This window comes from Gambusia affinis, linkage group LG14, assembly GCF_019740435.1.
Source record: "Gambusia affinis linkage group LG14, SWU_Gaff_1.0, whole genome shotgun sequence".
Taxonomy (NCBI): Eukaryota; Metazoa; Chordata; class Actinopteri; order Cyprinodontiformes; family Poeciliidae; genus Gambusia; species Gambusia affinis.
The window spans coordinates 6,794,407-6,818,158 of record NC_057881.1 but is presented as its reverse complement, the minus strand read 5'-3'; the positions used below and the strand labels follow the sequence as shown (position 1 = coordinate 6,818,158).

The window sequence follows — 23,752 nt, the reverse complement described above, 5'->3', positions numbered from 1 at the left end:
GCCGGTTGAGATGGTCCTTCGTCGTCCGAAATCAGGCTGACGAGTTCCATGTCTGCCGACCCCAACTGTCTGACGGGGGTTCCCTTCCTGCTCGGGAAACAGGATGGAGCCTCATTTACATCCGATTCCTCCTCTCTCACAGCCGGGGCTGATGCTCGTTTCCGTTCCTTCTTCTCCTTCTCATAGGCTTCCAGCCGCTCCAATTCCCCACGGCATTCCGTGTAGCGATTAACTCCTCTGGCATGGGGGTCCACTAGTATTCCGTCTAACCCAGCTGCCCGGTTGCTGTCTTGACCGCCATCATATTTCTCAGAAGGGCTGTAGACCATCCTTATTTCACTGTCCTTCTTTTCCTCAAGCAGGTCAGCAAACCATTTCAGCCAGACTTTGATCTCACTCTTTTGCTGACCTTAACGGACATGGTGCCACAGCCGTGTCCCATGGTCCAGCTTGGAGCAGCTGTAGATGCCTTTGGAGTTAATTATAGTTTCCATCAAGTTCGGTATGTCCTCCTGCCTGTAGTGGTAGTGATGATTGAAGAACATCGATTTACTTCAGTCCATGTATCAAATCCATCACCAAGCAGCAGCAAATTCATTGGAGTTCTTTGTAGTTGGGATGCGGAGAGCATAGATCGCCACTCTCCTTTACTTTGTTCGCCATCCTCGTGGCCTAGGTCACTTCCTTGTGGATTTTCTTGCATCGGTCCAACTTTCGGTATCCATCATCTTCACTATCCATTCTTGTTCTTTGTCTTGAGTTGCCTCTCCCCAAAGCCTCTCTTATCGATATAGAGCAGGGATGGGTCCAGGCCGGGTTGGCTACTGGCTTCACTGTCTGGATCTGGTCATTTATCCTCAGTAGAAGCTTTCCCTCACCTGTATGCTATACAGTTACTGCGAGGGTTGTGACTGACAGCCCTATCAGTCACCACTAGCTCCTCTCCCTAGGAGCTAGCCACTAAGTGAGCTATTCAGAATCACACATCTGTTTTTACTGACTTAGTACCTGAGGCCCTCCTACTCCGTTGGACTTGGGCCCACCCAGGGACGCCATGTTTGTTACTGCACAATAGCCAGCCCCGCCCTCTCCTCACAACTCCTCGGGCTGACTACTGAACCAGTTCTCTGTCTAACAGGTCCGGAAAATCTCTAAGACCCGGGTCTTACCCTAAATGTGATCTATAAGAGATAATCTGTTTAAACTGGTGGCGAAAGAGACACGTCTAGCACTGACTACCTCCTATCCAGAAGTTATGACCCTTTTCAGTTAAGGAACAACCAACTGAGTAGCCTTCGCAGCTGTATAATTCCAATAACCACTTCTGTTAACGGCAGTTCTCTTTCTATTGTAACGGGCACTTGTTACCGGCTAGATTTTATTTAGTGGCTAAGATTTAAGCCCCAAGGTCATTATTTAAACTCACCAAAGGAAAGTCCGAAGCCACCACTTTACTAGAATCATGCATACTGATTTTACTATAAATAGAAGAACTTTAACTCGAATGACTCAATTAATTTCAATGTCCACAACCTAATCAGAATTTTAAAATGTATGTATTTATTAAGCAAGCTTTAGCAGGGGAAAAGACAGGCATACAGAATTTGCTCTAGGATTACCATACAAAAGAAATTAATAAAATTTAGATTAATTCAACCTTTCTCTAAAAACTTCCCTACACTGTCATCTTTCTATCAAATAAGGCTTTGGGGTGCGGCAGAATCTCATACTCATCGGTGGGATTGGATCAGGGCAACAGAAATCCTTGTAGTCCTTGGTCAGAATCTTTGTCTTTGAATCATAAATCCTCTTTGGAACCGAAACAAAATGAACTGTCTGCCATCCAGCCGAACAGCTCGCGATCAATCCTGTGACTTTTGTTCAGTTCCCCAAGTCCGTTGCGATGTATTTTGAGATCGTGGAGTTGAGTGCAGAGTGTGGAAATCCAATGAGGAACCAAGAGATTGGGTTGGTGGAACTCGCCCTTTGGTCCGGCGTGAGGAGCTCCGTTGTCCTCCTTGTGAGGCGCTTTTCTTGGTTCCAGGGTGTAGTCCTCTGCTGGTCTTCTTGCCGCTCTTGTGTCGAGTCTCAGCGCCGAGGACGAAGAACAACGTATCACCTCGGTCTCATGTTTTTATACTTTTCTCCCTCCCTGGGGAGTACACCGAGGGAGGGAGAGAGAGAGAGGAAGACAAAGAACAGTTTGTGCTCTGCTTCATAGTTGCGCAACCCGCCCATCTGCAAATTTGGGCACTATGACTCACTTGTGAGGTAATGTGCTTGTGAATCTTGGGACTTTCCGAGAGCAATAGACTCCCGCTTGAGACACAATGACCTCATTGCAAAACCATGTGTTTGGGCCTTTTTGGGGCTTTCCGAGTTGCTATAGCTGTATGTGTCATAGCCTAGGACTTTCTGGGACTTTCCGAGTTGCAACTACATGTGTCGGCCTCCACCCCCCAACCTTACTTCTCCTTGTTCTGTACTTAACTTTAATCATACAAGTTACTTCAATCATTAAAATCATATAAAATCTTAGTACATTAGATGTTTCGATAATTACTTGAATCATATAAAACATCAGAACATTAGATGTTGCGATAATTACTTCAATCATTAAAATCATATAAAACATTAGTACATCAGATGTTTCGATTCTATTCTCTCGTTACAACATTAATAGAATACAGAGAACACATTCTCATACAAAGAGTACACAATAAGCAATCATTTTTAATCAACATACAGGGCTGCCACAATCTTCTAGGTACTTTATGATCCGTTGTTCTGCATGTGCCTGGACTGATCTCAAATTTACATACATTTTCATACCAGAGTTCTTGACAGGAGAATCCACAAATGCAAGAGAAGCATAAGGAACTTAAACATGAACAGATAAAAGAGGAAGAACAAGAACTTACCTTAACTGACCGGACCAGTCGAGATGAAGAGCAGCTTAACTTGAAGACAGCGACTGAGACCTCAACAGAGACTCCTGCATTTGAGGAAAAAGTTAAAAGTGATCCAGAACCAAAAGGCGACATGGTAATCGCCCAGAACATGACTGAAACTGAGAACCAGTATTGGGAAGAAAGCAATCCTGAAGACGAAGAATCAAGCAAAAATGAAGAGAAAATCAAACAGTTTAATGAAAATTCTACATTAGTGCTAAAAAATATTGAGAAAATTCACACAGATGACAATGTGTATTCTTGGGTAATTTGTCATGAGTCTTTTTCTGTAAAAACATTATTGACTAAGCACACAAGAATTCATAGAGTAGAGAAGCCTTTCTCATGTAAGACTTGTCAAAAAGTCTTCAGTAAAATAAGTAAATTAGTTTGTCACATGAGCTCTCACACAGATGAGAGACCTTTCTCATGTGATACCTGTGGAAAAAAGTTTACTAAAAGAAGTACTTTAAATAAACACGTGAAAACCCACGCATCTCTGAAGCCGCACACGTGTAACATATGTGGAAAGACTTTCATTCAGAAAAATGCTTTAACTTGTCATGTCAGAGTCCATACAGGTGAGAAGCCTTTCTTGTGTAATGCTTGTGGAAATACTTTTTCTCAAATAGCTACTTTAACTCGTCACATGAAAAGTCATGTTGCTGAAAAACGTTTCCCCTGTTCAACTTGTGGAAGAGGTTTTGATCTACAATATTCTTTAAATATTCACATGAGAACTCACACAGGTGAGAAGCCTTTCTCGTGTGTGTCCTGTGGAAAACATTTCACTCAGAAAAGTAGTCTAAATTTTCACATAAGAAGTCGCACATGTCAGACTTCTGGACAAAGCCACAGTCATAAAGCTCATTTGCCAACTAACACGTCTAAGAGACTTTTCCCTTGTGTGTCCTGTGAAAAATCTTTCAACAAAAGATCGGAAGTCACGCTTCACATGAGATCTCACACAGGTGAAAGGCCTTTCTCTTGTACGACGTGTGGAAAAAGTTTCAGTGTAAAAATGACTCTAAAGTATCACATGAGAGTTCACACAGATGAGAAGCCTTTCCCCTGTCCAATCTGTGGAAAAAGTTTCAGACAAAAGCATACTTTAACTTATATTAGAGATCATAATGGCGAGAAGCCTTTCTTGTGCTTGGTCTGTGAAAATGCTTTTGCGAGAAGGTATTTATTGAACCATCACATGCGAATGCACAAAGATGAGAAAGTGTAACCATGTAATATTTTCAAGCATTGGGGTGCTGATTAACTCACAGCGCAGAAGCTGGAATAACTAAATAGTAATTACAGTTAGGTTCATAACTTCTTTTTTTTAAGTAGTAACTTTAGTATATTTTTTCCTAATGAGTAGACGGTAATATTTTCTAGGAACTTCCTATTTTAAAGGATTAAAAATTTAAATATTATTAAGCAGTATGTCTTAACTGAAAAATAAAGGTGTATAAAATTGTGGACTAGAATTTGTTTATCTGCTTTGTCTTTTCAAACTTCCAGTCAAAATTTGAAGAGACTCCTAGCAGAACCACATTCTGGTTCTGCTAGAAGTTTCTTCATGTCTCCACTGTTGCCACATGTATGCTAGGTATGAGGGATTACTGTATAGTTGACTGAATACTGCAGGTCAAGGACTCAGTGTATTCTGCTGGGATTCTTTTGAAATAAAAAACTTTCTAATGTAATTTGAGTAATAAAGTGAATTTGATTAATTGTTTGATCATTAGGATTCATTTGAATGTGTGTGATTGAATTGAAATTACATTTTTCTGTAAAGTTTCTTGATTTATTATAAATTGATGCAAATGTAAATAAACTGAATTGTCTCTTATTTAGAAAGTGGAAAGTGTTAATATTATATTAGCAAGTTTTGTGACTGCGTGATATTTTGTGTAAGGTTGTTGATAGTATGCTTAGTTCCAAAGCGGAACTAAACTACGTTACGGTTTCTTCCGTAGCGCGTCAGTGTGACACACGGAAAAGCCCAAACATAACAACATGAGCAGCGTTAGCTTTCCTTCAGCTCTAGTGAACTTGAAAACGAGAAAGGTTTGCGTACTGAATATGTGTTTGTAGTAAAAATGTCTTCAGTTCAGCTCCAGAACGAGCAGCTAAATCCTGCCGAAGAGACATCTTCAGAGTTTGAAGAAATCATCGTCAAGTCCGAGGAAGAGACGGATGGTCAGAGTGGACTGCTGGATTCAACCCGGATTCCTCGGATCACCTCACAGCAAACAGGCATGAAACACAAGGGATTATAACGCTTTACTAAGGAGATAATTGTTGTGTCAAGCTGATTGTGTTTCCGTATCTGTTGCGCTTCTACACGATGTTTTACGACTGGTGTCAAGCTGGATGAAAGGGCTATTCCACCGACTTTCTGTTTGTAGGACAGATCATTTAAATTTTAAGAAACCACAACAATTAACATTTTGTTATATTTGTTTAAAATGTTCTTTGGCGGGATTTAGGGATAAAATTGTACAACAACGGTATCCAGCTTGAAAATGTCATCAGTCTGACTGCTCAAACCTGAACAGAAATATTTTACACTGAAAAAGGGTTTTGATGTTTCCACATAGTTTTATGTCTAATAATAAGAAAAATAGATCAAAGTAAACATTACTAATACTTTGATGTCATTTTGTTGTGGAAATTTTATGCTGAACTACTGAAGTTATCATTTTTATGTAATGATGTAAGAGCCAGGTTGCAGACATGTGGACTAAATAAAACTGAGAAAACAGTCTTCAGAAGCTTTAATGAATTAATATGACTTTTGCTGTATTTTACTTACTTTTTTATGCTTTTATTTTTTGCTTTTCTTTCTCTTTCTCCAGACCTGCCTCAACATTACAATTTTCAGGGAGAGAAGGTTTTTAATGACCAGCACCAGTGTATCCAGGAGTCAACCTCTAGTTTAGACCAGAAGGAAGTGGAAGGTACACAAATAAAAAAGGAGTCTGAGGAACTAATTCATCACCAGATAAAAGAGGAGCAAGGAGAACCAGAAAATCTTCAAATGAAAGAAGACCATCTGGAACATCTTCTGATTAAAGAAGAGCAGGAGGAAATACAACATCTGCAAGTAAAAGAGGACCAAGAGGAAATACTGTGTGTGCAGATAAAAGAAGAAGAGAATGAACTTCATCCTGGCTTTGTGGGACAAGATGAAGAACAGCTTCTGCTGAAGGAGCAGACTGATACCTTAACAGCAACTCTGACTAATGAGAAAAAATATTGCAGTGAGCCAGCACCAAACAGGAAACAACACAACTCCTGTGATCTTCCTGAAGCTCAGAACCAGAACCAGGAAGGAAGAATGCCAGAGGATTCAGAATCAACAACAAGAGAATTACCAAAACAAAATAAAAGACTTCAGAAAACCAGAGAGCATAAAAAGAATGTTGACAATGCAAAACAAAAAAGCCTTAAAAAAATATCTTTATGTAAGAGCAGGTATTCTTGTAAAACGTGTAATTTACCATTTTTTCATAACAGCACGTTTATTAGACATCTGAGAACTCATACAGGTGAGAAGCCCTTTTCATGTACAATCTGTGGAAAATGTTACAAACAAAAGGGTCATTTAACTGATCACATGAGAACTCACACAGGCGAGAAACCCTTTGCGTGTAGCATTTGTGGAAAAAGTTTCAGTCAAAAGAGCCATTTAACAATTCACATGAGAATTCATGCAGATGAGAAGCCTTTCTCCTGTGTGATCTGTGGAAAGAATTTTAGCCAGAAGGGTCAATTAGCTTATCACAACAGAAGTCACACAGGTGAGAAGCCTTTTTCGTGTATTGCTTGTGGAAAATGTTTTGGTCAAAAAAGTAGTTTAACTTATCATATGGGAAGTCACACAGGTGAAAAACCTTTTTCATGCATAAATTGTGGAAAGAGTTTTAGTTTGAAAGGCAATTTGATATATCACACAAAAAATCACGCATGTGAAAAGTCATTCCACTGTGTCACTTGTGGAAAAAAATTCTGTAAGATAGAAAACTTTACAACTCATCTGAAAATTCACACAGGTGAGATGCCTTTTTCATGTATCACCTGTGGAAAATCATTCAGACAAAAAAAAAGTTTTAATACTCACCTAAGAACTCACACGGGTGAGAAACCTTTTACATGTAAAATCTGTGGGAAAAGTTATATTCAAAAAAGTAGCTTAACGTATCATATGAGAATACACTCGCTCGAGAAACCGTTTTCATGTAGTACTTGTGGAAAAAGTTTCAGCAAAAAAGATATTTTCAAATCTCATTTAAGAAGCCACACAGGTGAGAAGCCTTTCTTGTGTAACACATGTGGAAAACAGTTTACTCGTAAAAGCTTTTTAACAGTTCATCTAAGGGTTCACACTGGTGAGAAGCCTTTCACATGTTCTACCTGTGAAAAATGTTTCACTCGGAAAAGCTTTTTAACAGTTCACATGAGAACCCACACAGGCGAGAAGCCTTTCTCGTGTTTGTCCTGTGGAAATACTTTCAGGCAAAGAGCTCATTTGATTTGTCACATGCGAACTCATGCAGATGAGAAGATGTAATTTGGTGAATGCTTTGAAGTTTTTTAGCATCAAGGAGCTTGGGCACATTTTTAGAAACTGAAGTAAGCAAAAAATAAAAAAGCTTCACATTTAGAAAACAAATATGGCAAAAATGCCTTCAGAAATGTCTAAACATTTTAAGCATGTAATGTATTTAATAGTGTATAGTACTTACAGTTTTTTAATAAATTAAAAAATTTTTAAAGCAAAACATACCTTTTTCTACATGTCTCTGTTTTTATTCCTTTTCAGGTGGCAAATAAAATGGACCCCCAGTATTTGTGGAGGTTAGGGACCACAACTGCCTACCATTAGGCAGTTGTGCCATTAGGTTTAGAAAGCAGAAAAAAATCCAGTTTCCCGCATTCACAAGCACGAGATCTTACATTAACTCTAAGGTAGGAAAGTTAAAATAATATGCATAAAAAAAATATATTTAAAAGGTTTTTATTCTGATTGGTGCAAATGTCAAGACATAATGCACTAATTATGTTCAAACCAGGTACACGTTACACCATTATAGGACGTCTGACATGACTTTAAAGTCAGAAAAAGCACAATAAATGAGAACTGGGTCAAGATGCTGCACGTCATGATGCTGCTTGAAGAGATTATTCAGATTCCTGCACCTTGCTCATAATAGTGACTGGACCAGATGTGAGTTTGTTTATTGTCTGTGAATTATGTGCTAATAAAAGTAAAGTGTTGCCCAAACTGAAGCAAAAGCAAGAAAGTATTTGATAGAAACATACCTAAGTGCCTATCTGACCAGAACATGCAGTGAATAAGCATTTTTAATTTATTCCTGAAACTAATTCTGGTATCTGACAATGAAAGTGACACAATTGCTAAACAAAATTCAGGCATAAGAAATGCTTTATCAATCAAAACCTTTCAATATAAAAAGATATAAAACTAATATGTACAGTAGGTAGTGTATACATGGTAGAACAACGTTTATGGTTACTGTCTGGGTTTGGTGCATTTTTGTTGAAAACATGTTTATTTTTCATTCAGTGAAGTTACTCACAGTAGGTAGTGTCCAGAAATCTTACTCATGTAAGAGGAGTGATACTCCATTGTATTTTTATTACTCAATTAAAAGTAAAAGAGATGGTGTACTAAAACTACTCCTGGAAGACTTTTTTTTTCTTCCAAAATGTCATTCAGGTGAATGTAGTTATTACCACCTCTGCATATTTCTGGGGTCATTTGGAAAACAGGTAATACCGCGTTTCTCCAGAAGATGGCAGTAATGCAGGCTGTTGGATTTCAGCTAGCTGAGTTACGTACTTCCTGCGCGTCACGCAATGAAACAACGGAAGCTAACGGAGCTGCTAGCCAGTTTTGTTTACATTTTGCTCGAGCTGAGTAAATGACTATCTGGAGCAACAATGTCTTCGCTTTCATCTCAGAGAGAGTTCACCAACGACCCTTCACCTTCTGCTGAAGAAGCATTAACTGACATTAAGGAAATCATTGTAAAATCCGAGGAAGAGATCGATGACAGCTTGGATTTCAGCGAAAAAACCCAACTGATCATAAAACGTACAGGTGCGAAGGTCCAGGAGCGGTAATGTCATTTTACCTATGAGATCGTGTGTCTGAATGTTGCTTGATGCCTTTTAAATTTCATTTTAGAGCTATAGAGAACATCCAATTGCATAAGCTGAGGTTATACGGACCCAAAGCTGAAGTATTTAATATTTTTTTTGGTGGTATTTTTTTAATAGTATAATTATTTGGTTCTGTAAGGAGCGCCTTTTCACGGGAGTTTTTGAAAGAGGGAGGCAAAAGACCGTTCTAAACCGTTTGTCTTTATACATCAGCTGCGCCTGTACACGGTGTATTACGGTACCAGTACCGTTTCCGTGCTGCTGTTGCATTTGTGACCATCAAGTTTTGACTCTACAAGGCAATAAAATACTAGAAATTAGTTCAAATAGGCAGTTTAATCATACTATATAATAATCAGCCAAACCAAATGTGAAAACAGCGAATAAGGCAAAATCATCAGAAAAAGAATAGAATTAGGAGAGTTACTTGAGCTTTTTTATACTTATTTGCAAAAATATTTAAATGAAATACACACGTAGAAATTAGGGATATAAATATTTTATAAATATTTGTATGTTAAAATATATATTGTCTACAATATGTAAATATTTCAGAATTTTCTCTAAATCTGTTTAAAGAAGACAAATTCAGTCAACAATTTTTTAACTCAGTTTTTCTTTCCTGTATGTGCATTTTGCTCTTGTTTTTCTGCCTTGTTTGTATCACAACATCAATTTCCATTTCCACACCAGCCTCTGCAGCAGCACATTGAGTGAAAAGCAGAATTTGCTCTTCATTTGGAGCTCTTTATGTTAACAAAGCAGACCAAAGTGGATCCATGATGCAGATACAGAAGAGGCTGTCCATCCAGTCTTAACATAATATGCAGTCCGTGTTTTTATTTTAGAAGATTTTCTCTTTTTGTTAATTTTTGTTGCTCAGAATCACAAAGTTTGGTTATTTTAGGTTTGAATTTAGTTGGTATTAAATCGTTTATTGTTTTGGGGATAAGTTGGACAATTAATCAGTCAGTTTCATGTCTGTTTGCTTGTCTAGACCTTCAACATCAAAATGTTAAGAAGGAGGAGGATTTTTCTGACCAGGAGGAACCAGAGCCTCTCACAATGAAAGAAGAACAGAGGGAGCTAGAATATCTGCAGATAAAAGAAGAAGAGAATGAGCTCAGCATCAGCCAGGATGAAGAACAACTTGTGGTGAAGAAGCAAGAGATGAAAACCTTTCCTGCATCTCCTACCAATGTAGAAATAAGCTGCAGTGAACCCGAACCAAACAGGGAGCAACTTGTCTCTCAGGACGGCTGTGATGCTGAGAACCATAATCAGGAAGAAAGCAATGATGAAGACACAGAAATAAGCAGCGATGAAGAACCGAAACAAAATAACAGACGTCAGAAAACCAGAGGGTATGATAACACTTCTGACAAATTAAAACAAGTAGAGCAGAAGAAAAGTCACAAAGATAAAAATCTGTATTCATGTACAATGTGTGATAAATTGTTTTCTCAAAAGACTCACTTGATCTACCACATGAGAACGCACACAGGTGAGAAGCCTTTCTCATGCAAGTTTTGTGGAAAATGTTTCAGTCGTGAAAGTATTGTGAACAATCACCTGAGAATCCATACAGGCGAAAAGCCCTTCTCATGTCTGACCTGTGGAAAAAGTTTCACTCTCAAACATAAGTTAACGGATCACATGAGAATTCACACAGGTGAGAAACCGTTTCCGTGCGACGCTTGCGATAAATCTTTTAATCTAAAAAGCAATCTGAAGCAGCACATGAGAATCCACACGGGCGAGAAGCCTTTCTCATGTGTGACCTGCGGTAAAAGTTTCAGTCAAAGAAGTCAGGTAACGCTTCACATGAGAAGTCACACGGGTGACCGACCTTTTTCATGCGTGACCTGTGGGAAAAGTTACAGCCACAAAGGTCACCTAACTGATCACATGAGAACTCACACAGGTGAGAAGCCATTTTCATGTCTGACTTGTGGAAAAAGTTACAGTCAGAAAGGCCATTTGACAGTTCACATGCGAATTCACACAGGTGAGAGGCCGTTTCCATGTAGCACCTGTGGAAAAACCTTCAGTCGAAGAAGTCGTTTAAAAAAGCACATAAGAATTCACACAAGATAGAAGTCCTGTGCGACCTGTGGGAAGTGTCTCAGTTTTAGGAGCTAAGAAGCATTTTATACAGCTGTGAACTTTAAATCATCCCCACACATATTTTTTTCTGATTTTGCTTTTTGGTTACTTAAATGCAAAAATTTGTACCATCCGTGTCTCAATAATGTTCACTTGAATGCATCTCTAATGAATGAACAGGTCTTCAGAACAGTCTTGTGTTTGTAAATATGTCTCATTTTCCATCTTGGTTGTTGAATGCAAGTAAGTTGATGATGTTATTAAATCTATGTAACTTTGCTTTACAGCACATAACAGAACAATCACAGCGTTGCACTGGAGACCAGTTGTATTTGTAGAGTTTTATTTATGAAACATACAAATAAATAATAAAAATCATTACTGTATTATTTGGTTGTTCATAAGAGATGGTATATTTAAGTTTACAGTTGCTGTTTTTATTCTTCTGTGCTTGCATGTATTTTATGTAATTTTCAACATGTTTGCAGTGAACTGAAAGACCTATGAAGACTAATCAGCATAATGCAGGTGGGTGTGAGTTCAGACAATTTATTTCATGCTGTTTTGGTGTATTTATTTCAGGAAGCGATGGACCTAAAAATGTGGAGGACTCATCTTGCCAAATTTGACAATAGATGGCATAAAATGCAACATAACTAAATAAGTGTAGAAATTAAATAGTTATTTATGGTTTTGTTTCCTTAAATGTCTATTTATTTATTTATTTATAATTTTGGCAGGATCGGTCCGTATTAAAATAGTTTTTCGCATAGACATACTGTAAAGTCATTGTGATACACGATTCATCCATGGGGTGGCAATGATTCGCCACAAAAAAGGAAGAGGAAGAAGAAGTAGTAGAAGAAGAAAAACCCTCCAACAGAGATGCTAACGGTGTTAGCTTATCTTTGTCTGGTGTCATTTTGAGTCTCGTTGGGGAGTCTGAGCTGAATTTATGGGTATCTATAATCAAAATGTCTTCACCAAGGTGTAAGGAAGAGATTAGTGACGATGAATTTACTCATGTCGAAGAAACATTCACGGAGCTTAAGGAAATAATCGTAAAGTCCGAGGAAGAGATCGATGGTGAGCGCAGACTGCTGGATGTCAACCGGATACCCCAGATAATCGTTCACCAAATAGGTATGAAGCACCAGGAGTACAAACCTTTACCTGATGAGAGGATTTAGAGATAATCGATGCGGTTTGCAGTTAATTTTCGAGGTTTACGTATTACAGACCAGTCACGTAAGTTTTCTGGCGTTATCCATTTCATTTCGTCCAAGCCTTTTCTTGTTTACCAGAAAAGGTTTTGCCTTTTCTTAACTCAATCTACAAATCGTTTTTCACTTGCGGTCAAGCAAGCCAACTGTCGCCCTGGGCTGAAATTAAACGCCGCTCATATATGATGTATTACGGCGGTAGAGCTCTGTAGTGCAGATGTTTGCAATCTGTCGGTTATAAACATCTGTCAGAGAGGAGTCTCACATTTCATTTGGTTCATGTGAATTTAACCAAAATTCTAAGAATATTTTACTCAGAATTTTAAAGTCAGGTGTAACAACAGCATGTAGGTTCACACTAAGATATAAAAAACTATTAAAATATATCAAATGTAAACAAAAACAAACATTAAGAATGTACTGTTGAGTAAATATGAGATTATAACTTAAAAAATACTGCGCAACTGTGCAAAGAATGTACAGGAATGAGTAGGTTTTCTTAAATACGTATTGGCCATTTGTAGTTGTGGCATCATGATTAACTTTGCTTAGTTGCACTGATCTTACCTGGTTACATTACAGGAGAAGTGGCTGACAGAGCCAGACCGTTGAGCTACTGTTTACTTTCGCTGAGTTGTAAACAGTGAATGTTTGACGTTATGTTGATACAGCTGCCAGTGGTTGGCTGCTGAGTTATTAAATGAAACAAGGTTGGAAGTTGTTTTCTACAGCTGCATCAGAACCAGACTGTCTCACCCCTTGTTTTGGATTCCTTACCTTAGCATGAAACCTATGTGTTGTCTCTGCCTGGCAGAGCTTTTCACCCAGACCTGCTGCATTATTGATTGTCATACAAGCACTCTGTATTGTGCACAATATATGAATAAACCTGATTGAGTGATTTCACCTGACAGTGTTTGGTAAAAAATTTTTTAAAAAATTCCACAACATAAGCTATTTTTTTTTTGTCTGTTTGCTTCTTCAGATTCACAGCATTATGTTGAGAAGGAGGAGGTTCTTGTTGGCCAGCAGCTTGGGGACCAGGAGAGGAGCCTCCCAGTGGACCAGGAGGAACGAGAACCCTTGCAGATCAAAGAAGAACAGGATGAGCTAGAACATCCAGAGATTAAAGAGGAAGAGGATGAACTCTGCATCAGTCATGATGAGGCACAGTTTGAGCTGAAGCAGGAGCCTGAGACCGTTATGGTGACTCTTTGTAATGAGGAAAAATACCACATTGAACTAGAACCAAACTGGAACATCTCTCAGGATCCGTCTGAAACTGAGATCCAGCATCAGGAAGGAAGCAGTGATGAAGACTCAGAATCAGAGACAGATGAAGAGCAAATACAAAGCAAGAGATGCCAACATAATAACAGTGTGTGTTCTTGTGAAACTTGTGCTGAATTTACTCCTCACAGTAGTCTTTTGTCTCAAAGTATGGAAAATCATACAAAGGAAAAGTCTTTCTCATGTCTGACTTGTGGAAAAAGATTTTCTCAAAAAAGTTTTTTGACCAACCATGTGAGAGTTCACACTGGTGAAAGGCCTTTCTCATGTTCAATTTGTGGAAAAGGTTTTACTCAAAAAACTCATTTAACTCATCACTCCACAACTCACACAGATGAGAAGCCTTTCTCATGCTTGACCTGTGGGAAAACATTTAGGTTCAAAAGCAGTTTGAATATACACGTCAGAATCCACACAGGTGAGAAGCCGTTCCTGTGTATGACTTGTGGAAAAAGCTTTAATCAGAAAGGTAATTTGATTTATCACATGAGAATCCACACAGGTGAGATGCCGTTCTCGTGTAGCATCTGTGGAAAGGGTTTCACTCAAAGAAGTCAGTTACAACTACACATGAGAAGCCACACAGGTGAAAAGCCTTTCTCGTGTGTGACCTGTGGAAAAAGTTATAGTCAAAAAGGAAATTTAACTTGTCACATGAGAACTCACACAGGAGAGAAGCCCTTTCCATGTCTGACCTGTGGAAAAAGTTTCACTATCAAAAGTCTTTTAAACAAACACCTCCGAACTCACACGGGCGAAAGGCCTTTCTCCTGTTTGACGTGTGGTAAAAGTTTTCTTCAAAAGACTCATTTAACGGATCACATGAGGATTCACACAGGTGATAGGCCTTTTCTGTGTATGACTTGTGGAAAAGGGTTCCTTCAAAGAACTCATTTAACAGATCACATGAGAATTCACACGGGTGAGAAGCCTTACTCATGCAGCACGTGTAATAAAATGTTTAGCCTAAAAAGTAATTTGAATTTACACATAAAAACTCACACAGAATAGAAGTCTTCCAAAAAAACGTTAAACCAAAACTGGCAAGAACCATTAAAAAACACACACATTTGGACATACGTATGTAAACACCTCACCATCCTAGCCTAGACTTTTAGGGAAAAGTCTAAACTTGACTTAGATTGGATAAACTAATAATTTCCAATGGAAATTATTTTTATGTAATAACTTGTTACAATGGAATGTTTGAAGCATTTTTGTAAAGTTATGACAATTTAATATGTTGAATTGATGTTTTTGAAGTTACTTGTCCACCTGCTAAGCTATGTCTGTTGTTGTGCATGTAGTTGAGCATACTGCTTCCAGCTGATAATATTCAGGTTTCTTTAGGAAAACTCTGTTGTCTTTTTGTGTTATTTCCCGGAGACAAAAGGAAAAGTCAATTTGTATCTGGGTACAATTGGAAAAATCACAGTTTACAGTTGTGTTTAGAAACGAACAGAAAGAATCAGACATAACCGTGAATCTTTGCCCAATCAAGTCTACAAACAAGTTTAATCTACCCGTGTAAAATTTGGTTGCATTGGTTTAAATCTTTCCACAAGATGGTTTCTCAAGTAACTTCAACAAGATAAAGTTTTGGAGTGGTCTAGCCAAACTCTGGACTCAAATCCAATTCGGATACTATAGGATGATCTTAAACATGCTGTCCAAACTTGAAAAGCCTCCGACATTGCAGAATTAAAATGTTTCTGCAGCGCAAAGGGGACCAAAATTCTTCAGTGGTGACATTAAACTTAAACACTAATTCCCAGTTATAGCGAATGGTTGACATGTATTACTCCACTAATTTTATTTTATTTTATTTTTTAAGTACCTTGAAACATGTTGTGAATCAGAATATATAAATAAACTGATTCCAATTACATTGATTTACTTTTTCTTTTAATAAATTGAAATGTGCTTTTCATAATGTAATAAAGTTATATCATTCCAGCATTAAAATTATTTTGATGGGCGTGCTGTAGTGGTGTATAGGGGATAGCGCGACCCACATTTGGAGGCCTTCAGTCCTCAACGCGGTGGTCGTGGGTTCGATTCCCAGACCCGGTCGACGTTTGCCGCATGTCCTCCCCCTTTCCTGTCAGCCTACTGTCATATAAGGAGCACTAGAGACCACAAAAGACCCCCTGGAGGGGAAGAATAAAATTATTTTGATGATCTGAAGCCATTAAAGTTTGATTAAAGTGCAAAAACAAAAGTAACCATGTCCATATATTTATATTTCAAATGTGTGTTCATTGAGAACAAAGTGTAAAGAAATTAAATTCCTCCCATGATCAATAAAGCTGATTTTATTTTTTATAGTAGTCTACTTTTTTATTAAGAAGGATATAAAAAAGTTTTAAAAAGGGAAGTCTGTAAAATATGTTCAGAATAAAAGTACTTTTTTTAAGTAAACTGAGGACGCTCAAACTTTTTTAGGAATGTGCTAAGTATCCTCTTTTTGGAAATTAAATTATAGTAACTCTGAAAGATAGGATCTTACCCTTAAAGTGCATTTTCACTTTTATCATAATGTTATCGTAATGACATATGGGCAAAGATGTATTCATGGGCCCAATACGGGTGGGAATTTACAGCTACTTCATGTTAACACCGTTTTCAAATAATACATCACCCAGTTACATAGATAAAAGATGTTCAATGTCTAAAAACTTTAAAAATTGCTATTATAGTTTGTTATTTATAGTTTGCATAATAAGAAATGTTTTGCTTGATTTGTCTGGATTCCTGCTCATGTAGATATACAAGGAAATGAAAAAGTAGATATATTATCTAAACAGGCCCTGAAATCAGATATTATTAACTTAAGTATTCCTTTAAACCAAAGTGAGGGTAAATCTATTCAAAATAAAATCCTTAAGTTTTGGGAGGAACAATGGGCTAATTATGACACTGGTAGAGATTTATATAAAATTCAAAAGACTGTGGGGGTAATAGTTGTATGAATGGAAGGTGGAAAGAAGAGGTAGTTTTATCTCGACTTAGAATTGGTCATACTAGACTTAATAGTTTACTTTTTAACATATTTTATTAGAATGTAATAAGTATTCAGAGGAACGTCAGCGATAGGGTTTTATGTTAATTACAAATACTTAGGACTGTAAGATATTATGTCTGCTTTTGAGTGATGTTAGGAACAGAAAGTGTGCCAAGTTGGGGAGCAGATGGCCTGGAGATTAGAGTTTACACCTACCAGGAAAGTACATCAAAGACTAAGGTCAAAGTTTTATGACCTAGACTCTAGGTCCTAGAGGGACACGAGAACTGAAGTTTACGAACCACAGGGGGTCGGGAGATGACCCAGAGAATCTCGGGAACTGGAAATGCAGGACGACACCATTGTTTAAGAAGATACTTGTGACTGACTGTGTTGACAGCCGTGTTTTCTGTTTGCAACACCTTCTATGCAAATGATTTGTAACTTAAACGACACCTCAGTGTAATAAATATGCAATTGCAAAGGAGCACGTTAGAACTGGTCTGGAGACAGAGATAAGGAGATGTCCCTGGACAGAGTTCTGCGTTCAATTGTAAGAAATTTAACCGTCTCCCTTATTATTTTTGTCCAGCAAAAATGTTGGATAGTAGACCCAACTGTCAGCACTTAAATTCAATACTAAATAGAGAGAAAATATGATTTATTTTCTTTTAAAAAATAAATGAAATTGTGTTAGAAATCAATTAATTAGAATTAAAAAAAACACTGGGTTATTTAATCATATTTAAAGTATGTGCGTGTGAATACATATATATATATATATATATATATATATATATATATATATATATATATATATATATATATATATATATATATATATATATATATATATATATATATATATATATATATATATATATATATATAAATACATATATGTTTGTGTCTGTGTGTCTGTGTGTGCATATCATTGAGGTCTTTTATTTTATTCCCTATGAGATCATTCATGAACACACTCCAATCTGGTAGGTGGCGGTAAATATACCTTAAGTTGGTTGCCATCCGCCAATAAAAATACCGAAGAAGAAGAAGCAGAAGACAAAGAGGACGGCTCGTGGTCTGTCTTGTTGAATCTTTGAGTGTTTCTCTAAAAAATATCTTCAGTCCGGCTTAAACGAGTTTATCAACGATCAGTTAACTGCTGCAGAAGAAACATTCACAGAGTTTAAATAAATCATCGTCAAGTCGGAGGAAGAGATGGATGATCATCGCAGACTGCTGGATTTCTCCCGGAGGCCCCAGATAATTTTATACCGAATAGGTAGGAAACACCAGCGTTTGTATTCAAGTTAAGGCCTAAATGTATTAAGCTTTCTGTATGGGGATCATTTTAGTAAATGTTCTTTTCCCGTATAAATGTTTTATCAGGTAAATGACCGCAGAGATCACAATTACGCTGTTAGAATGGCTTATTTATGTAGAGAGAAAATGGAGCCAGGAAACTTTTTAAGGCTCTTCCTCCTTTAACTTATCAAACTTACTTTTGAAAACAGGAGAAATGTGAACAATGCAGCGCAAGGTTAGTAAAGAAAGCAGCATAACCTAATAAAAATAGTTATTAGTAGCTGTAAAATGTAATAATTTGTAATAAATAAATTGTAGTGCCAATTGTTTGTCAAACCGAACATCCTATAAAAGTTCAATCAACAAGCCACTGCTGCACTGAGGTGATGCTTCGTTCATTAGTAATGTGTTCAGTAATCCAGGAGGATTTTTATGAAGCGTATAAAAACAGAGAACTCACCTAAACCCGAATACAGTTAAAGTTACATTTTTATTTTTAGTAATAAATTGTTGTCCATAGTGACATAGTGAGTAACAAGCCAATCAAAATTCTCTTTTCTGTTTGTTTCTAGTTTTCGTTTTGATCCAGCCATTGTTTCATACAACCAGATTAATCAGAATTTATGTATCAGAATCACAAACATTTTTTACTTGTTTATTCATTGTAAGGCTTCATGTTTTTGCGTTGCATATTTTACATTTATTGTCCACTAGATGTCACAGTAGAGCAAATGAAGCACCGCGGTGCATCGGCTCATGAGTCCAATGATTGGATGGAGTTCCTCAGGGCTTTTAAAATGTGGACTAAATACAAATTTGAATATAATTTATAGCAATAAAAATAAATATCTTGAAATAATAAAATACTGTTAAATATTAACAATAATCCCTGCTACAATTAATTTAAAATTTATTTAATAAAATCTTTGTTTAAAATCCGTTCATTTGAGAATTCTCCAAATGTCAGCTGGATTTGTCGACTGATCTGTCTCTCTGTCTACGCTCTTGAATTTTCAATTGTTTTTTTTGTTCATTTCTGTCTTAAACGATGAACGATTTCTACTATTTACTTCAGTAAAGTTAACAATTACTCTTTTTCTCTGTTTTCTTCTCCAGATTTCCTGAAGTGTAACATTTATAACCAGGAGAGGAGATCCACTCTGGACCAGGAGGAGTTAGAACCTCTGCAGGTGAAACAAGAAAAGGAAGAGCCAGAAGATCAGCAGATAAAATTAGAGCAGGAGGATCTAGATCACCAGCAGATAAAAGTGGAAGAGGAAGAAGTTTACTGCAGTCAGGGTGAAGAACAGATTGAATTAAAACAAGAGACTGATACCTGCATGATGGTTCCTGTTGATGAGCAAACAGACCACACTGAATCAGAACCAAACAGGAACCAAGACGTCTTCCAGGAAGCTGCTGAATCTGAGAACCAAAATCAGGAAAGAAGAAAACCTTTCTCATGTGTCATTTGTGAAAAGCGATTCACTTTCAAATCTGTTTTTGATGTTCACATGAGAACTCATACTGGTGAAAAGCCATTTACATGTATGAACTGTGGACAAAGTTTTTGTCATAAACACACTTTAACTCAGCACATGAGGATTCACAAAGGTGAAAAGCTGTTTTCATGTGTGACTTGTGGGAAAAATTTTAGTCATAAAGTTAGTTTTACTCGCCACATAAGGCAACACAAATGTGAGAATCCGTTTTCTTGTGTGAACTGTGGAAAGAGTTTTAGTCAAAAACAGTATTTAACTCAGCACATGAGGATTCACACTGATGAAAAGCCGTTTTCATGTGTGACATGTGGAAAAAGTTTTAGTCAAAAACAGTATTTAACTCGGCACACGATGATTCACACTGGTGAAAAGCCGTTTTCATGTGTGACATGTGGAAAAAGTTTTAGTCAAAAAATGTATTTAACTCAGCACATGATGATTCACACTGGTGAAAAGCCGTTTTCATGTGTGACATGTGGAAAAATTTTTAGTCAAAAACAGTATTTAACTCGGCACATGATGATTCACAGTAGTGAAAAGCCGTTTTCATGTGTGACCTGTGGAAAAAGCTTTACTCTAAAACAGAATTTAACTAAGCACATAATGATTCACACTGGTGGAAAGCCATTTTCATGTGTGACTTGTGGGAAAAGTTTTAGTCATAAAGTTAGTTTAACTCGCCACATAAGGCAACACAAATGTGAGAATCAATATTCTTGTGTGAACTGTGGAAAGAGTTTTAGTCAAAAACAGTATTTAACTCAGCACATGAGGATTCACACTGATGAAAAGCTGTTTTCATGTGTGACATGTGGAAAAAGTTTTAGTCAAAAACAGTATTTAACCCGGCATATGATGACTCACACTGGTGAAAAGCCGTTTTCATGTGTGACCTGTCCAAAAAGTTTTAGTCAAAAAAAGTATTTAACTCAGCACATGAGGATTCACACTGGTGAAAAGCCGTTTTGATGTGTGACCTGTGGGAAAAGTTTTTGTCACAAAGTTAATTTATCTCACCACATGAGGCGTCTCACAGGTCAAAAAAGTATTTTCCATACATGTCCTATGTTGAGGTTCAACATTGGACAGAATGAAAGACTGGAGGGGTTTCATGTCTATAAAGCTGAAAGTTTGTTAAATGTGATCATTTGGATATTTGGAGATGTACAACCATGACACATTTTCCTTCAGAGATGATTTGTGGTTTTTTTCTTTTGGTATATTCTGTATCGTAAAACAATAATAATAAACTGTATGTTATTGTATTAACAAACTGTTTATGTCAAACTGTATGTTGTGTTTGTACAATGTGAAGAGCAGAGGGCTCAGCACACAGCCCTGAGGAGTGCCAGTACTGATGCTGATAGATGAAGAGGCATGGGGACCCACTGACTATTTCATGCATTAACAGAGTTTGATCGGACATGGACTCCCTTCCAGAACATTCTGACAAGATTGGACCTGAGGGATTGATTTGTATTATTCTGTTCAATAGAGAGAGTTTGTGGGGTTTAAAAATAGAATCTATAGAATATTTGAGTGTTTTCAAAAAATCTGCAAAAAAGGATTTGTGATAATTTTTTCTTTAAAGTAAAATGAGATTGAAACTAATTTCATTTCTTTCAAATTATATCAACCAGTTTTACTCTACCTAATTAAAATCTTTTCAAATGAAATAAAATGTATTTGTACTTTAATGAAAAACAAGATTCACCACAAAGTATTTTTTATGCATTGATTGCACAAAGTACATGTGATTATTTAACTGTGAAACATGTTGCGGGATGTAGGAGATACGAATCAGAAGACAATATTAACTTTTGACTTGTGGAAAACTGGAATACTAATATTGTATTTGTTTTATTTAGATAAAGTGGAAGAAAAGATTTTACGTTTTTCAAAGAGAACTGGCGCTGTATGAGAAATCTTTAGATGTGATGATCGTAGGATCCACAAGGTGGCGGTAATGCAATGACATGAACGAACGACAGTCATAAAATCCAAGATCCAATTTTTTGTAAAGTTCTAAAGAGAAGCGGGTGGTAGGAAGGCAAGAAAGATGGATATTTGATAAGGCAAAATAGAATATATTTAAATATATATGTGAGAAATTCATGGATGAAGTTAATTTAAATTTAAATATAGAAAGTATAGAGGTTAGGGAAGTTATATTGAAAGCAGCAAAAATAATTCCTGTAAGTAAAGGTAAGAGCAGAAAGAAAAGGGTCCCTTGGTGGACACAAGAGTGCAGAGAAGCAATAAGGAAAAGAAATGGAGCTTTTTAGAATATTGAAAAGAACACATAATTTTAAACATTTAATTGAATATAAAGAAGATCAAACAGAAGCAAATAAAGTTATTAAGAAAGCAAAGAAGACAAAATTGAGAGAATTTTGTGATTCAATAAGCAGAACAACTCCTACAGGTAATGTTTGGGGAATGATTAAGAAAATGAGGGGAAACAAACGAGAGAGAACATACCCAATTCTAAAACATGAAGAAGAAACAGCTGTAACAAATGAAGAGAAAGTTGAAGTAATGGCAAGAACATTTCCAAAGATCCATAGTTCAGATAATTTAACAGAAGAGGGGAAATTTAGGAGGCAGCAGACAAGAAGGGGAAATGATTTTAATTTAGAAGGTGGAACAACTCCAGGTTATGTCATGGATGTTTCTTTTTCTATGCAAGAAATGAAGAGAGCAATATCTAGAACAGGATTAACAGCACCAGGAAAAGATCAGATATGCTATATTATATTAAAACACTTAGGGAATCAAGCTGAAGGAAAACTTTAAGGTTTATATAATAAGATCTGGAAAGAAGGAAGATTACCTTCTAATTGGAAGGAAGCAATTATTGTGCCAATGATTAAACCAGGAAAGGATCCAACAAACCCTTCTAATTATAGATCAATTGCACTTACCTCATGTTTAGCAAAGATTATGGAAAGAATGATAATGGAAAGGATTACATATTATGTAGAAAGTAAAGGACTTTTGTCTTCATGTCAAAGTGATTCAGAAGAGGAAGGAGTACAATGGATCCAGTTCTGTTTGGAGTCAGATATTAGAAAAGCTCAAATTAATAGGGAAGTAGTAGTAGCAGTATTTTTGGATATTGAGAAAGCACATGACTTGGTATGGAAGGATGGGTTGCTTATAAAATTATATAAAATGGGGATTACAGGAAGGGCTTATAATTGGATTAAGGATTTTTTGTTGAATAGAGTTATACATGTACAGATGGGAGTAACAAGATCCAATAAATATAAAATTGATAAAGGAACTCCACAGGGAAGTATTATCAGTCCTTTATTGTTTTCAATCATGATTAACGATGTTTTTGCAGAAGTAGATCAGGATGTCATGCAGTCATTATTTGCTGATGACGGAGCTTTGTGGAGAAAAGGAAAAAAATGTAAGAATAGTGTACAAGAAAATACAGAATGCTATTAAATCTGTTGAAAATTGGGGTTATAACTGGGGAGTTAAATTCTCAGTAAGTAAAACAAAGACTGTTGTATTCAGCAGGAAGAAAATTGAAGAAATTGATTAAAAAATGTATGAAGGAAAAATAGAAAAAGTAAGTAAATTTGTGTTTTAGGAATCATGTTTGATTCTAAGCTTTTATGGGATGATCATGTAAAGTATATTGAAGGGAAATGTAAAAAAGTTATAAATGTAATGAGGTGTTTAGCAGGCTTAGATTGGGGCACAAATAAAATTAATTTAAAAAAGATGTATATTGCTTTGATTAGATCAGTGTTGGATTATGGATGTGTAGTTTACAGGCAGGCTGGGAAAACAGCGATTAGTAAATTAGAAGTAATTCAAAATCAAGCTTTGTGATTATGCTGTGGAGCTTTGAAGACATCTCCATCTTTGGCAGTGCAGGTTGAAATGGGAGAGATTCCTTTATATTTAAGACATAAGCAAATTATGCTAAATTATTGGCTGAGTTTGCAGGGACATAAGAAGGAGGATAATCCAGCAGTAAGAATCTTGAGACCTTGCTGGGAGAGTGGAAAACCTAAAATAGATGGTTTTGCATGGGCAGCAGATAAATCCGCTAGAGAAATGGGGATACAGGGAAAGAGGAGCTGTGCTGCGGTGCATTATTCAATTACTCCTTTTTGGCTGTTTCCATATGTGAATGTTGATTTAGAAGTTTATAACAAGATG

At 36.7% G+C, this 23,752-nt stretch overlaps 5 protein-coding genes across 6 annotated transcripts in view; 4 read left to right on the top strand and 1 right to left on the bottom strand.

Moving 5' to 3' along the window:
* The window catches only part of LOC122843843 (gastrula zinc finger protein XlCGF57.1-like), a 697,541-nt gene that overhangs the window by 593,636 nt on the left and 80,153 nt on the right, over positions 1-23,752 (bottom strand). The window lies entirely within an intron of this gene.
* LOC122843858 (gastrula zinc finger protein XlCGF57.1-like) lies at positions 4,897-7,693 on the top strand. The gene is made up of 2 exons (XM_044138955.1): positions 4,897-5,204; positions 5,807-7,693. The coding sequence occupies exons 1-2, from the start codon at positions 5,048-5,050 to the stop codon at positions 7,519-7,521; spliced, it is 1,872 nt and encodes a 623-aa protein (XP_043994890.1). The 5' UTR covers positions 4,897-5,047; the 3' UTR covers positions 7,522-7,693.
* Positions 8,824-11,629, top strand: LOC122843882 (oocyte zinc finger protein XlCOF6.1-like). Its single transcript, XM_044138994.1, has 2 exons — positions 8,824-9,075; positions 10,135-11,629. The coding sequence occupies exons 1-2, from the start codon at positions 8,916-8,918 to the stop codon at positions 11,232-11,234; spliced, it is 1,260 nt and encodes a 419-aa protein (XP_043994929.1). The 5' UTR covers positions 8,824-8,915; the 3' UTR covers positions 11,235-11,629.
* LOC122843879 (oocyte zinc finger protein XlCOF6.1-like) lies at positions 10,413-15,724 on the top strand. Of its 2 annotated transcripts, XM_044138990.1 has the most exons (3): positions 10,413-10,501; positions 11,732-11,771; positions 13,452-15,724. In XM_044138990.1, exons 2-3 carry the CDS (start codon positions 11,747-11,749, stop codon positions 14,765-14,767), a joined length of 1,341 nt encoding a protein of 446 aa, XP_043994925.1. In that variant the 5' UTR covers positions 10,413-10,501; positions 11,732-11,746; the 3' UTR covers positions 14,768-15,724. The 2 variants fall into 2 exon arrangements, with proteins under 2 accessions (XP_043994925.1, XP_043994924.1); XM_044138989.1 differs by lacking the exon at positions 11,732-11,771 and having other exon boundaries at positions 10,422-10,501.
* On the top strand, positions 17,784-21,246 carry LOC122843878 (gastrula zinc finger protein XlCGF57.1-like). Its single transcript, XM_044138988.1, has 2 exons — positions 17,784-18,045; positions 19,185-21,246. The coding sequence occupies exons 1-2, from the start codon at positions 17,982-17,984 to the stop codon at positions 20,537-20,539; spliced, it is 1,419 nt and encodes a 472-aa protein (XP_043994923.1). The 5' UTR covers positions 17,784-17,981; the 3' UTR covers positions 20,540-21,246.

Bases quoted from the DNA above. Each gene is read 5' to 3' on its own strand.
- LOC122843858 (XM_044138955.1), top strand. From the start codon at position 5,048: ATGTCTTCAGTTCAGCTCCAGAACGAGCAGCTAAATCCTGCCGAAGAG. The intron at 5,205-5,806 runs GCATGAAACACA...CTCTTTCTCCAG, and splicing joins GATCACCTCACAGCAAACAG to ACCTGCCTCAACATTACAAT.
- LOC122843878 (XM_044138988.1), top strand. From the start codon at position 17,982: ATGGATGATCATCGCAGACTGCTGGATTTCTCCCGGAGGCCCCAGATA. The intron at 18,046-19,184 runs GTAGGAAACACC...TTTCTTCTCCAG, and splicing joins GATAATTTTATACCGAATAG to ATTTCCTGAAGTGTAACATT.
- LOC122843882 (XM_044138994.1), top strand. From the start codon at position 8,916: ATGTCTTCGCTTTCATCTCAGAGAGAGTTCACCAACGACCCTTCACCT. The intron at 9,076-10,134 runs GTGCGAAGGTCC...TTGCTTGTCTAG, and splicing joins ACTGATCATAAAACGTACAG to ACCTTCAACATCAAAATGTT.
- LOC122843879 (XM_044138989.1), top strand. From the start codon at position 10,459: ATGAAGAACCGAAACAAAATAACAGACGTCAGAAAACCAGAGG. The intron at 10,502-13,451 runs GTATGATAACAC...TTGCTTCTTCAG, and splicing joins AGACGTCAGAAAACCAGAGG to ATTCACAGCATTATGTTGAG.